The sequence below is a fragment of the Mesitornis unicolor genome, unplaced genomic scaffold, assembly GCF_000695765.1.
Source record: "Mesitornis unicolor isolate BGI_N332 unplaced genomic scaffold, ASM69576v1 scaffold21797, whole genome shotgun sequence".
NCBI lineage: Eukaryota > Metazoa > Chordata > Aves > Mesitornithiformes > Mesitornithidae > Mesitornis > Mesitornis unicolor.
In genome coordinates, this window is record NW_010196049.1 from 6288 (window position 1) to 21215 (window position 14928).

The 14928-nt window shown below is 41.0% G+C and overlaps 2 protein-coding genes across 3 annotated transcripts in view; one reads left to right on the forward strand and one right to left on the reverse strand.

Annotated features, from left to right (window-relative positions):
- Positions 1–312: 312 nt before the first annotated feature.
- On the reverse strand, positions 313–9412 carry LOC104543668 (histone H4-like). Of its 2 annotated transcripts, none has more exons than XM_010188331.1 (2): positions 2359–2644; positions 313–791 (listed from the first exon to the last, which is right to left on the reverse strand). In XM_010188331.1, exons 1-2 carry the CDS (start codon positions 2642–2644, stop codon positions 355–357), a joined length of 723 nt encoding a protein of 240 aa, XP_010186633.1. In that variant the 3' UTR covers positions 313–354. The 2 variants fall into 2 exon arrangements, with proteins under 2 accessions (XP_010186633.1, XP_010186634.1); XM_010188332.1 differs by lacking the exon at positions 313–791 and adding an exon at positions 9399–9412 and having other exon boundaries at positions 2229–2651.
- Positions 9413–14857: 5445 nt separating this feature from the next.
- LOC104543671 (histone H1.10-like) overlaps positions 14858–14928 on the forward strand; it is a 639-nt gene continuing 568 nt past the window's right edge. Inside the window, exon 1 of the mRNA XM_010188335.1 lies at positions 14858–14926. Within this exon, the coding sequence (XP_010186637.1) occupies positions 14858–14926 (69 nt within the window). The remainder of the gene's footprint in view (positions 14927–14928) is intronic.

The following is a 14928-nucleotide window of genomic DNA, read 5'->3' on the forward strand; positions in this document are numbered from 1 at the left end:
AGTGTAGTTACTTTTTCTGCAGACAATTTCCAAGACCCTCACTATAAAAGCATGTAACATTCTGCTCAAAAAATAAATTCAGACAACTGCTTAGGAAGACTTAGAAACATTTTCACTGGAATTGATGTATCAGGTTACAAAGATCTCTTGACAAATGTCCAGATAAACCACCTGAGCAGAGTGGAGGGTGAGAGGGAGAAAACCTAAATGCTTTGAGTTATCAGTACACACTACCTTAGAACATCAAACCGGCTTTGCTTTGTATCAAAGTATTTTAAAAAGACCGTGTCGCAGCTCTCTTGTGCTATGTGGTGGCTCTTAAAAGAGCCTTTAGGATGCGGGGATGAACAACGCTTAGGCGCGCTCGCCGCGGATGCGGCGGGCCAGCTGGATGTCCTTGGGCATGATGGTGACGCGCTTGGCGTGGATGGCGCAGAGGTTGGTGTCCTCGAACAGCCCCACCAGGTAGGCCTCGCTCGCCTCCTGCAGCGCCATCACGGCCGAGCTCTGGAAGCGCAGGTCGGTCTTGAAGTCCTGCGCGATCTCGCGCACCAGGCGCTGGAAGGGCAGCTTGCGGATCAGCAGCTCCGTCGACTTCTGGTAGCGCCGGATCTCGCGCAGCGCCACCGTGCCGGGCCGGTAGCGGTGCGGCTTCTTCACGCCGCCCGTGGCCGGCGCGCTCTTGCGGGCCGCCTTGGTGGCCAGCTGCTTGCGGGGCGCCTTCCCGCCGGTGGACTTACGCGCTGTCTGCTTCGTGCGTGCCATCGCTCCGAGAAGTGCTGAGCTGCGTCCTAGAACCGGTGCTACAGAATAGAAGCACAGACTTGCCGTGGCGGGTTATATAGCGTATGCCCCTCTCTGATTGGCTGACAGCAATGCTCTGTTATTATTGGATAGGTTCAAATTCGAAAAGCTTAAGGCTAAAGCGCGCCTTTTAGTCAACCGCCTAACGCTACTCTCACTTCCCCTCCCCCTGCATTTGCTGTTGTTCTTTTCCTTTTTATCTGTTTCTTACAGGAATTTTTATAGCCTATCACAAAAATGAAAGAGTTTAGTTGTTCAAAAGGGAAATGGGTAATGGCAAATTACACTGTCCAGTATGCACAGAAGATCCACGTTCATTTTGGTCTAATTCTCTGAGACTTAAGCTTTGAAAAATAAGTGTTGTACAGTTTTAACTTAATAGGAATCCTTATAACAGCATTTTGGGACTTGTGGGTTGTTGTTTTTTTAATTTGTTGGTGTTTTTCTGGAGGGTTGTGTTATTTAGGGGGGGAGAGATGTTTGTGGGGGCAGGGTTGGTGGGTTTTTTTGTTCGTTTTTACGAGTAAATTTAATCTGTAAATTATAGAAAGTAATACTGCAGCTGTTATGGTTTTGGAGTGAGTTGAATTGCGTGTGAAAATGCTTTAATTCAAGGGAGAGTGTTATCAACGACTTTAATTTTCTTGCAGCATATAAAGTATTCCCAGGATGCTGCTTGCTGAAATACCACCTTTGTAGACAGTGAGCTTTCAATTTTCCCCACTACATATTTCTACTGTGTTTTATCCAGCAGAGTTGTCCTTAGAGTCCGTGTAGAAAAGGGTCTTTCGGGCAAAGGGAAAACTAGTGCTGACACTGGTTACACTGTTACAGCAGCCCTAAGTTTCCTAAGCTTCCTAAGCTTTAGCACACCGAAGGCACGAATTAAAATAGAAGACTCCCCAACTCTCCCCTGTCCCCCCTCCCAACTGTCAGAGGTCAGACCTGGAATAATTCCGGTATTTAAGGTGTTATGAGAAAGGGCTCAACGGGAGACCAGCAGTGACACCTCCCACCCCGCGTCCGTACATTTTTAAGTCCCGAGCACCATTACAGGGCCTGACGTAATTCAAATACCCGGTACCTATTGGCTTTCCGCTACCGTTTACTCAACTAGTGAAAAACTGACCACAACGAAAGATGCCCGCAGGGTTATGGCTACCTGCCTGAGCCGGGACAGCTCACCAGCTCGAAACAGCACACATTTAGGGCTTTTTGTTATTCAGGTCGGTAGTCCTAAACTCATCCAGCTGCTGATACCGAGGCAAATAGCTTCGTAAATTCCCTAATCTACTTAGCTAGGATGGCCCCTAACGTACGAGCAATATAGATGTAGCTTAATTATGAATTGCTTAACTGTTTCTTTTAAAGAATTTACTAAGGATGCGATTAATTAACAGAAACAAAGTTTAAGGACATTCACTTTTCTTTTAACACCTTTTAAGTAACACAGCTCTTTCTTAGTTTAAGTGGGTGGCTCTGAAAAGAGCCTTTGGGTTCTCGAGAATGGTACAGAAGCGAAAAATCTTTAGCCGCCGAAGCCGTAGAGGGTGCGACCCTGGCGCTTGAGGGCGTAGACCACGTCCATGGCAGTCACCGTCTTCCTCTTGGCGTGCTCGGTGTAGGTGACGGCGTCACGGATCACGTTCTCCAGGAACACCTTCAGCACGCCGCGCGTCTCCTCGTAGATCAGCCCCGAGATGCGCTTCACGCCGCCGCGCCGAGCCAGGCGGCGGATGGCCGGCTTGGTGATGCCCTGGATGTTGTCGCGCAGCACCTTGCGGTGGCGCTTGGCGCCCCCTTTGCCGAGCCCCTTCCCGCCCTTGCCTCTGCCAGACATACTGCTGCTCAACTGTAGGAAGTGAATGTAGTAAGAGTCCGGCGTAGCGGCGAAATTTATATGGTATGAGCCGACCTGGTTGGAAACTGCAGCGAAGAGGGGCGGAGTTCCCGCCAGTTTTTTTCTGACTTCGTCACTAAGGGTGACGAATCATCGCCTGCTGTTACGTGTTAAACAATGCTATGAATTCTACAAAGTAAACAGATACTTATCCCCCTCCAAAAAAAAAATCTCAATGACGTACATGTTCGCTGCAATTGGAAATTTCCCCCCTCCCTTGGATTTGTATAAATCCATTTATTTTGCATATGTGTGTGTATTTTGTTTTCTTGCAGTGACTGGTATTTGTTTGAATTATTTTAAATCCTCATTATTTAAATGCTGTTATTCATTAATTGCTTTGTTTTATTTGTACTTAGCGTTCTATAAAACTTTCTTCAGAAGTTTTAGTGTTCCGAAATCTCTTACTGGTTTTAGGGAATTTTCCACAGTATCTGTGCTGTCAGGTTTTCTAATATACTGCTTTTCTAATTTTCTTTCCACCTCCCATTTCTTAAATGAGAAGTTTGATACTATCTTCCAATTTTTACATAAACAACGTTTACTATTTTTTTATCCTTTAGAGTTACCACTGTGGGGATTTTTTCCTTATTTTTAGAAAACGTCCTTTGGTATAGCTATAGCTTTAAATTTCTGCTACCTTAATAAGTAAGAAAAATCAGCTTTCTCTTGTAGTTCATATCAAGCTTTTCAGTCTTTAACTGGTGTTTTATGTGTCTAAATCTACAGGGGAAACAGACAAGGTCCTGAATTGGTGTTTATGATATTAAGTGGCAGTCCCTGTCTAAGGATGTTACAAGTGCCACAGTAAAGGAATATCCTGAGCTGGAAAAACTACTAGACTAACACTTTAATAATGGTTTCATTTTTGCAGAAAAAAAACCCAAAAACTTATAGATTTCTTTTATCCGTCCCTTTACGAGGGAAATGTAAGCATAATTTCTACATACAAATTTAAACTGTGCCATATTAGAACATATAATAAATAGCTTATCTCTGTTGTGCTACTAAACTGGGAAAGAATAGCTTCCCTCAGTCTATTTAATAACAATAGAATCATAAAACCAAAGGTATTTTGCTCTATATGGTCATATTAAAAGCTTAAAAGAGGAGCTCATTATCCTGACATTGCAAATATTGTTTCTAATACTGTCTCCAGATGTTTTCATGGTCAATACAAAATATATGTCTTTTGTTGTGTTAGGGGTTTTTCTTTGTTGTGTTTTTTTTTTGTTTCAGTGTTGGGGTTTTTTTGAAAAAAAGGTATCAAATTATTTAGATGGAAATTTTCTTCTCCCTAGCTACTCTACATCACTTCAGAAAAGGAGTATATTAAGAAACACAGGAATGATCATCGCTTTTCCATGCTTCCAATATGAAGCAACCCTCACCGAACTCCTCTAATCAGTCACTATTTTTCCCCTAGCAAAAGCTTTCACAGCTTTTACCCAGGCTTGTAGCCATTCTGCTTCCTGATGCAGAGATGCAGAGGAATGCATGGATATAATGTGGAGTGTCCTTAGATTTGGTGTAGTCCTAAGCAAATCTCCTTTCCCTTCCTGGCAGGAGTGAACAGGTGAGCTGAGTGTGATACTGGAGCTTAAAAATTGTATTATGCCTGCTATAGTTCTTGTTTATACAGAACTGACAGGTCACTGAACAGTAAATGTACTCAAGCCTTTTCTGCTGTAACTAGCCTAAAGAAGGATTCCAGAATAGTTTTGGGCTGGTTTGGTGGTTTTTTGTTTATTTGGTTGGTTGGTTTTTTTTGAATTAAAACTTTATTTTCTTCACTTACTAGTGCTTCACTTTCTGCTCCCCAACCCCTGCCCATACTTACTAATGACACTGCTCAGGCAAGAGCACTACAAATTTTGTTCATTTTGCACATATGTAGACAAGACACATTAACAAGAAAGATTTAATTCTGTGAGACAGAGGCAAATGCCTACACCTCTAGTGTACTAACACTTACTGTCTATCCCTATGATTTTTACACTCTCCTTTTTAAGTTTTCAGCTGCCTTGCTTATATTCTGGTTTGGCATCCTCTAGGTAATTAATATGATATTTTTGTATATGTGTTTAAAGACTAGCACAATAAAATAGTACTCCTTGTAGGGTATTGTGTCTGAATCGATAACCTCAGGGTGAGTAATAGGAATATGCAGTGATTAATTTAATTCTGACTTAAACATTCATAAAATGCTAACAGAGCTTCAGGCTTCAAGTTTTAGATCAATATTAGGCCAAAAAAATTACTGTCAGACATATTGTAAGAATATATATAAATAAACTTCTGGAAAGGTATTGATATCTTTCAAACTGGTAGTTTTCAATTTTGTATGAATGTTGAACAGATTTTCATATTCCTTGTGCTTTCCACTCACTGGCAGCTGGTGCTTCATTCCCTATTCAAAGTATTCTCTTTCACTTTCAAAGGAAAAATGGAATTAGAATCTGTCCTTTGTGAATAAGACAGGTTGCACAGACCCCTGCTTTTCACTGTTATGCTCCTGTGATCTGCGATGCTGATCTGAGAGCAGATCTCATCTGGACTATCTGACAGAAACAGATTGTTCCCTTGTACTGAAAACTTGAGCACTTCTGACAGACCAGCACACTCTCTCAGTGGCTGAGAGTTCAGAGAAGGGCAAAAAGACAATGAGCTTGAGCAATAATGTGCTGAAAGAAGGCTACACTTAACACCAGGAAGAATGGAGGGCTACCATGGGTTTAGATAAGAGAGCTGCACCAGTGAATCATCAGGTTCCCCCAGACAAAAAATAATGTGTAAACAAAGAATAATGCCTTCCTGAGCAAGCCAGACCAGCAAGAGAGGTGGAGAGGGGGGGTGGGAGGGCAGCGTATGCATGGCTCAGCCCAAGATAAAGTATAAAAGCTGGACAACAAATAAGACAAAGTTTGAGGAGACAGATGTGCTTCAGGTAGTTTCAACCAACTTATTCTTTCCCAGTGACTGGAGAGGCCCAGCACTGTGACAATGAACATATAAAGACCAGTAAAGAGAATCATGTTTGCACTGTGATTCAACTGTATATTGCAAATGCGATATTATGCTTTTTTATATTTTTTTTTTATACAGCGATTTCAGTACATTGCTGTATCATGCCGCTAAATCAAAATCCAATGCATTACCAAATATGTTCAATAAGGAAATCTGTTATTAAACATTAAACTCTCCTCATGCAAAATATCTGAAATAACCTGGTTGGAGAGCATGCAACTCTGACAGCATGGAGATGCGGTCAACTGGAACCTGTCTCTCCATGTGGTAAGACTGTAAACTGCACAAGATCTGACTTCTTTGGCACACTTCAGGCTTCTAAATCTACCCCAGTGGTCCTTGTTTTCTGTATCCCCATGCCCACACACCTCACTTTCAGTTCAGCACTTAAGCTACGATACAAAGCTGCGCTTACTGAGATTGAGCAGATCACATGATTTTGGTATGAAATATTTTAAGCACAAAAAGATTTTATCTTGAGACCAAGGTCCAAGTCAATATTTGCATGTATGGATTTGCCATTTGGAAGGAATCTCCTGGTGGCAGCACAGCTGCAGAAGTAGTTTATATTCCTTAAGTAAAACTAGCAAGTAATATCACCTCACGTTTAAAAGTTACGGCTATCAGCTTCCCAGTGTGTTGATCACATCTGTCTATTTGATAGGTAGGACAAGAGATGTGGGGGGACTGAGATCACTAATTTAGTCTAATGATTGGTACTTTGACAAATCTCTCCTCTCCTACTTCCCTGCCAGCTGAGACAGTCAGAGGCAGAGAGCCCCATTCCCACCTTTTTTGTTTAAAGTCTACTTTCAGTCATAGATAAGAGATTGAGCTGCAGCCCTGGTTTGGACCGTTTCTAACCTTTTTCCTGCTACCAGGTTCAGAAACTTCACTACTTTGTGGCCTAGCAGCTGGGCTGACCTTTGAGGATGCAGTTTGCTACATGTAGAGTGTCTTCTTACAGATCAGAAGATAATCCACACAGAGGCAAAATCTTTCAGAATTCACCTCACTTCCCCTGTGTCATGCCAGCTGTGGGCAACAACAAGTGCATGTTGTCTGAGTCACTGCTGTGTTGCTCTGCAAATCAGCAGGAGCTGGATGCTATTTCTTCATGGAAAACAACATCACAGAGTTGGTCTCCACAACAGCGGATGGCAAGAAGGGACACTGCATGTGCATTTTCGAAGGAATGTTGTACTTGGCAGGCACCAACACCCAAGCAGTCATATGGCCCTGCCACCACTTGCGTCTTCTCCTCACCAGGCCAGATATTTCAAGGTTCCTTCCAAAGCAATGCTGTTTGTGCTAGAATTGTAAAAATACACTTTATGGGGTGTTTCCCTCACACAATGTACCAGCTGTCAGGACAGCTGTTCATGTCCAGCCTAGCATGACTCTGGACTAGTAAGTGTGATGTGCCTCACTCTGCCCTTGAAGGCGAAGGCTTGCATGGGCCTCATCACCGCTACAACATGCACAAGCTGCAGCCTTGCTAAGAATCATAGGTCACTCTTTCCCACATCATCAGTGTTTTAAGAAACATCCACTCATGACGTCTGATTGCAGCCTGGCAGTTCTCCCCATCTGCAGGCTGTCTGCTCCCTCAGCATGGGCAGGGTGCTGGCAGGCTCACTGAATAGCTGGTACAGCTGAGTAAATCTGTGAAGAAAGATTGGAGGAACTCCCGCGCGAGGTTTGAGGTGCTGAGAAGATAATAATATATCCGGTTCCTCATGTGAAGCTGTTCTGGGACATGGGAGAGAATGGACAGGGTCAATAACCTGAAATCAGGGGCACAGCACCCCTTTGCCCATGTTATTTTCTTCCCTGGGCTCTGGACTTCTCCCAGGAAGACAATGAAGTATCAAGCCCAGACAGACCTTGCCAACGTGCACTCCAGGTGGTTTCCTAGGAACAGGATGGCCCATGAACTTCAAAGCTCTGTAGCACACTATGCAAATCTGCTTCTGCATTTGGGTAAGGGATAGCAAACAGCAAACCAGGTACTCAACAGCCATAGCTGACACTTGACTACTTCTCTTAAATCTTTGCTTTCTAAACAGGCATTTGAAGCAGCACAGGTCTTCTAATACATTGACCATTGATTAAGCTGGAAAGACATATCATGAAAGCATTGCAAGCACAATGTTTCCTGTACAGCAGAGACTGATCAGCTCCTCTCCTTGCCTGGGCTCCTGCAGAGCTATACTGGGCAATAACTTTTCCAGTTGAACTCTGCCAACTCCTTCAGAGTTGTGAGTACTTGACAGACACTGAAGAACTGCCCTGTTCGAACAGTCTCTCTGGGGCATAGTTTTCCATGTAATGAATCTACTGTGGGCATCCCTGTAGGAATGTTCCAAATTGTGTCTTGGGCTGTGTGTTTCTGGAGGAAGCCAAGTCTGGAAAATTATGACGTTCATTGTGTCAGTGTCTCCAGACACTGCTGCTGTGCTTTGTCTTTGTTACAGTAATACTTGGTTGGAAAACCAAATACTTCGGTTGGAAAACCCAGCAGCTTACAGGGTTTTATTTATGCTTAGGTTCTGGACACAGCAGTAGGCTTGCCTTTAAGGATCCAGCAGCTGAGAAAGCCACCACAACCCTCAGGTTCTCTCCAGGTCAGACCAGTCATTTCCCACCCCTTGCTGATGCATATAGCTGTTCTGCTTCATGTGCAGACCTTTGAACTTCTCTTTAACAAATTGCACAAGATTTCTTTTGGCCCATATCTCAAATTTATTAAAGTGTGTTTTAATTGAATGTCTTACTTTTGGCTTAGTTACCCCCCTTAACTTAGTATCATCCATACGTCCTAAGAGTACCTTCTCCCTTATTATCCAGGTTGATACTGAAAACACCAATTAATATCAAGTATTGATTCAGCTTTGCGCATTTTTTCTTTACTGAGTGTACACAGTCGCTAAGTTGTTAACTGCAGCCCTTTGACCCTGTTCTACAGTAAATTTTCAAACAACTAACAGCCTGCTGCTCCTGCCCTTACTCCCTCAGATCACAGATGAGAATGAGGTGTGGGATGGTTCCAAAAACCTTAGTAAATGCCAAGTCTATTACATCCTGCACTTCCCACCTGTCTGCATAGATTTTCTCTAATCTATAGTTCTATGGCAATTACCAGTACTTAGTTATTAGCAATTTTTGTTGCTTTCCACCCATCGTAAGTGGTCAATTGAACATATTTGATTTCTGACAGCTGTTCAGTCTCCTTGATTCTTGGAGACCCCAGTATCTTCCCACTTTCTAGTGTTACTAGTGATACACTATATCAGAAATTGTTTCCTTACTGTTAACTTGCTGCAGTGAGGAGCACTAGTTCTTGTATTTCCTCTTTCCTTCATACAACGTATGCTAAGGAAAGATTACTTCTTTCCTCTTCATGTTTTTAAGAGTTTAAGAAGAACCTTTATTTCTTCAGCCTTCTTCTTGAGTCAGGAAGCTCTGAGAGTATGTGCCTTTCCATTGGTGAATAGTTCTTAGACCTCTCTGATTATTACTATTGCTGTCTTCTGTGTTCACTTCTCATTACCTGAAGTTCAGTGCTGAAAACTAGGCCTAGAACTCCATTTCTGACTACAGAGGAAGATCCTCATCTGTCTTGTAGATCTTGTCAGTGTTCCTTTCTTAATACCTAGTAACATACTGTTGTTGATTCATTGTCAACTTATAACTCTAACCTGAAGATCCAGACCTACTGAGGTGCTTATCAACCGCTACTGTCTAATATTTTTTAAACTGATGTATTTATTTCCACATATTTATTATACATTTTTGAAGACAGTGTTTCCAATTCATCAGTCACTTTTCAATACATAAACTGTCCTCCATCATTCCAGCATTTATTTTCTTCTTGGTACTCATAGCACTTCTGTATGTGTCCCATAAACTATAATTCAGATCATAAATAAAATTATACCAGCCCTAGGACTGATTCCTGCAGAACTCTCTATGACACAGCATTTGAATTTCATATTTGACAATCATAAACATTTAAATATAACTTTCTATCCTGTGAGATCCTTTTCTATCCCTCTGAGAGGGAGGGTGTGCACTAGACCAAGTTTCCCTAATTATCAGTTTCACTTCTAATACTTTTAAAAGTGAAATAAAATTAAAGACAGAAAATTTGCAGTGTATCAGCCAGCTTTAGGGAAACATCCTCTACTCACATTCTTTCCAAAGTTAATTTTGGAGCAAGCCATTTAAACATGGTTTTAATTTCTTCCCTTATGCCTTACAAATGGCCATATGACTACTGTAAATTCTTGGGTTTATTCATGTCTTCCTTGAATGTGGCTGAGCTCAATATCAATGATGCATTCCTTTCCCAGGGTGTGCTGAGTCTATAAACCTGAGCAATGCATAAAGCTGTAACCCAGAATGCCTCATCACGTCCTTGGTTCTTGCCCATATTCTTCAGATACCTTAAGAGTAACAAAGTGGCTTCATGGGCTGGGTGCAGAGCTGGGTCTACTGTGTATTATCACAGGTAATCTTTCAGCATCCTATTTCACTGCACTCAGTGTGAAGGCCTAGAACTACCTTTGTCAGCTTAGGAAATGGCATCTAATAACACATACAGCCTGAGTGCCACTGAAGGGGTAGGGCATAGATTTTCTGTATTGATGGCCTAGTTTCAATTTCCATCTCTGACTGAATCAGTTTTTGCAATATGACTTACAAAAAACCAATTGCCATTTGGCTGTGTTGTGCACCTGGGAGAATAGGCAACAGGTGACATAGGTCCAGATATTACATGTTAATTTTTTCCAAGCACTCAGTGAGGATTACATATAGGGTTAAATTTCCATGTTTTTACATGTAGGTGCCTAGTATTTCTTCATCTTTCTGCATCAACTTGCTTATTCTTTTCCTTTAACTGAAAGCAATGCTAAATTTATAGTCTACATAACTCATTAGAACAAAATCCTGCTCATAACTGAGATTCATATGTTTACTACTACTACTAATGATAATTCTTAGCTGCAGAGATGAAGAGAGAGAAATAAAACTTAGTTACAAGAGAATCTCTGATCCAAAGGCTTTCAGAGGCTGGATAGAATATTTTGATGCTTTAGGATGTCATTTTCTGGACAGACATGGAGATTTCAAGGGTGATTCATTAAAATGCACAGACATTCTTTTTTTGCAGGTTAGCAGATATTTAGCAGTTATGGCAGATAGAAGAGTCACCTCTCCTCACCTTTCAGCTAAATCTGTCTAATCTGTCTAATCAGTTTATCCAGATTGTTCTCCTCCTGCAGTCTGAATGTCTAATCTGCCACTATTTATCTAATGTTTACTCTGTTTCTCTTCCATGTGGAGCATCTTTCTTGATAAGAAAAAAAAAAGTGTTGTCTTGCTATACAGTTTTAGGAATGACTTCTTATGTTATATGCGAAGTATTTTTGCTTTGAAGATACTTGTGTTGAAAAATGCACTGACATTTTTTTGAATCTTCTTTAATCTCCACTAAGACCTATACTACTAGGCAAGGAAGAAAGAGAGAGCACATTGTGTGAAGATGCATAGAAATGACTTTCTGTTTTGAAGGAAATAAGGGCGTGCATTTTAAGGAGGCAGAAGAAATTGGTTAGAGGTCCTGAGTAGGAGATAAACAGAGGCTGCATTTGAACAGGGTGCTTGGAAAGGAAAAACAGGAGAACTTTCAATCTTTGTTGTTTGATCGAAACTTAGTATAAAAAGAGACATATGTAAATATCTGTTTATTCACATGGAAACTGCAAGCAATTTTTATTACCATCTCATTCTCAAAACTTCTTACTTAAAGTAATGTTGCTTGTCAGTAAGAAAATTTCTGTCAGGTTGAAAAACTGTTCCATTTTCTACCACTGATTTGCCAGGTTATGTGGTGGGATGCTTCCTTTCGTTTGCTTTTTCCGCTTATCTGTAAAACACCCAGGACAATATCAATGTGATTTTTTTTTAATGTAGATAGTCACTGGTCTCTTTAAAACTGAGAACTGTTTTTTGGTCCAGTGTTGTTTTTAACAGCTATTTGCTGCAATGCAAACCTGAAAATTGTTCAGAGATTCTGAAAAGTTTATTTTATACAATTAACTAGAAAAAGTAATTGCTGGGGTTGGAGGTTATGGGGGAAATAATCCTAGAAAAACCTCCTCTTTTCACACCACCTCACACCTCTAAAGCCCCTGTTTTTTAAAAAAAATAATAATAATAAAAATTTGCCTTTTGCAGAAATGGTTGGTAAGACCAGGAAAACTCTCACCGCTCAGAAATAGGCCAGTAATAATGCTTTATGCAGAACAGGGCTGGTTTGAGGGTTGAGGAATAGATACAACAAAGGATGCTGGTACGTAATGCCAGAGGCCAGCCATCAAGTCTTCCTGTATCTCAGACTACTAAAGAAGAGCAAAGAACTTCAGAAGTGCAACTCAAAATAGTCATCAACCAGAGCAGGAAACTGTTTAAAAGACATGAAGATTTAAACATGCCCATCCAGAACTGGAAGTGGAGAAGGCCTAAATTCTGCTCCTTTAAAACCTCAGATCAGTACCTTCTCCATCTGTTCTCCTTACAGAAACAAAGACTATCTTGTCCCTTTAAAACTTATCACTGTGTAGGAACAGCAATCCCTTCGTGTTGTGAATGGAGGTCAAGTGACTGCCGCTGCTTAGGGAGTAGAAACAGAGAGCTCTCCTCCCACCTCTTTCTGTCTCCCGTCTTTATCTCTAACCTGCAGCCTGTTTATGGGGGAAGGAAGTCTATCCTCTCCTGGTGGACTGAGAATAAGTTTATGAAAAGCAAGCTTGAAAGGAAACTTGGCCAAATGTGTGGCTGTGGGGGATGGAGCTGCTGAAGGGGACATACTGCTGGGGCTACAGCTGCACTCTTGCACCGCTTCCAGTTGCTTCCAGCTTCCCGACCAGTTTCAACTGTAATAAACTACATCTGTAGAGATCTAACACTAAATCATAAAAGCTACAGAGATTAAAGCACATTAAGTTTCTTTCAGTCCTTATTTCCAGAAGATTGTGATTACATTATACAGATCCAGATATATGACAACCTGACTCTTGTCTTTTTTATCACTTACAGCCTGTTTCTGCTTTCTGCCCATCTCTATCCACTTATCCTGGAAAATAAGTATAATGCCCTCATCTTGCTAACAGTAACTGCCTTTTTATCCCTCAGAAAAATATTCCTACTGTTCATTTGAGTTACCAGCCTGAGTTCTCTGACTACTGAGGATTTGGTCCAGTTGCTCATGTGGGAACTACGTCACATTCAGGAGAAGTGTGGCAGTTCACACCCCACTTCAGTACATTTTTCAGGCTGTTTTTTACCGTGGAATACTGAAAAATGTAATTTTTTTCCTTCCTCTTCTCCTCTCCAAACTATTTATTAGCCGGCCTGCATGCAGACACAACAAAATAAAAATAGAACTCAAAGGCAAAATGAAAAAGTGACAGTTTCTTGTTTTCACTTTTGTTATTCTAATGTATTGTAAGGCATTTATCCTTGCCATTTTAATCTATCTCGTTTCAACTAAAACTCCTTACTATTAAGTATAATTTAATTGTATTTTCAACATTTAATGTATGAAAATAAATGCCAAGGCCTTTTGCAACATACTACTTGTCCTCTAGAATCTCAAATTCATCCGCTCCTTTGCTGAACTAGCACACTGGCCTTTTGCATGATGAGATTTTACAATTAGACGAAATATTAGGTTTATGCTTAATTTGTTCTTTTCAACCACGAAACAAGGTCTTGCTTTTTAACTGGAGGTCAATCAAGGCTTTTGTCTTCAGATGTAAGAGAAAACTATCTCAAAAAAATTGTAGCAGTCCTTAAAAAAAAAGTAATTCATTTCTGTTGTCACTTTCTGAAACTTAAAAATTAGGTGGCATCAAAATAATTAAAGCTGATTCTGATTTATGAGGATTGTCTGAAAATTATTTCAATATTATGAGGATTTGGATGAAAACTTAAATTGTTGAATGTTTTTCTTTTCGTTTAAAGAAGAAAACGGCAGTTTTATGAAATGCATTTTAAAAACCCCAAACAATAACAATCCGTGTCCAGATATTTGTAGGTAATATTGAGGCTGAAGCATTCTGTTCACCCAGGCCAGATTTCTACATTATTTAATTTATCTGGGGAGAATCGAGGCTTCATTTGGATCCATAAGTGTTTAAGTAGTATGCAATACACATTAGTGTATCTATACTTGTCATTTTTCCCCTACAAGTCTGATTTAGATTTCTGTAAGGCATAAAGAATAAAAGTACACACTACTATCACTGAGAAAGTATTAAACTAGCAGTTTATCTGGCATTTATATGCATTAACTAAGCAGTGACAGCTTCATTTTATAAACATAAACTATTTGTAAAAACATCAAAATCTTGCTACTCACTTAAAGAACACCACAAAATATGCAGAGTCCTGGTAAGTTCCAGACACTTTTCAACAGTATACATAGTCCTCTGAAGTTCTCTTATTTCCCCAAACCACGAAATTCTGTAGAAATACTGTATCCTTAATAGTTACAGATATGGTTAAGGGAGCCGAATCTTTATCCATATTCAAAGCTCAGCCATGAAAGTGTGTTACTTCCTTCTCTTTGAAATCAATTTATGACAAAAATACTGAAGCTGCCCCCTCGGTTTCTATCCTAATCTGGAGAAAACCCCCTAAAGAATAAGACTGCAGTACGGGGGAGTCTTTTAATCTACGGGTTTTATTTTAATTTAGAAGGAAAAACAAAAGTTTGCAGTTCCCGGGGTCTCTCTGGCTTCACGACCTGCGATTAAACGCATCTTTTCTCTCTCATCTGGGGTCCCAAAAGCAAGAAACTCCCCCGAATGAAAGTCCACCGTCTTCTCTTCACTCCCTGAAGAAACTAGGGTGATTTCGTGGCACGCATTTTATAAAAAATATGAATTTATAACTCCGAAGAAACACAGACTCGGAGGACGAAAAGCTCTTCCTGGCTAACAGTTAGGCGGGCTCTGCAAAGCACCAATCACAGATCACCGCTTCGCTATAAATTCAGGCATCGGGGTTACTGTAGCCCAATTACTCTCTTTTGATTAGGAAGAAGTCTCTGCCGCGATGTCGGAGACCGCTCCCGCCGCTGCTCCCGCTGTCGCGGCCCCCGCCGCCCAGGCCGCCGCCAAGAAGCC

What these genes read in the sequence shown, in the direction of transcription:
- LOC104543668 (XM_010188331.1), bottom strand. Translation starts at nt 2,644, where the DNA reads ATGTCTGGCAGAGGCAAGGGCGGGAAGGGGCTCGGCAAAGGGGGCGCC. An exon ending in CGCCCTCAAGCGCCAGGGTC is followed by an intron (nt 792 to 2,358) that starts GCACCCTCTACG and finishes CACCGGTTCTAG; the next exon opens with GACGCAGCTCAGCACTTCTC.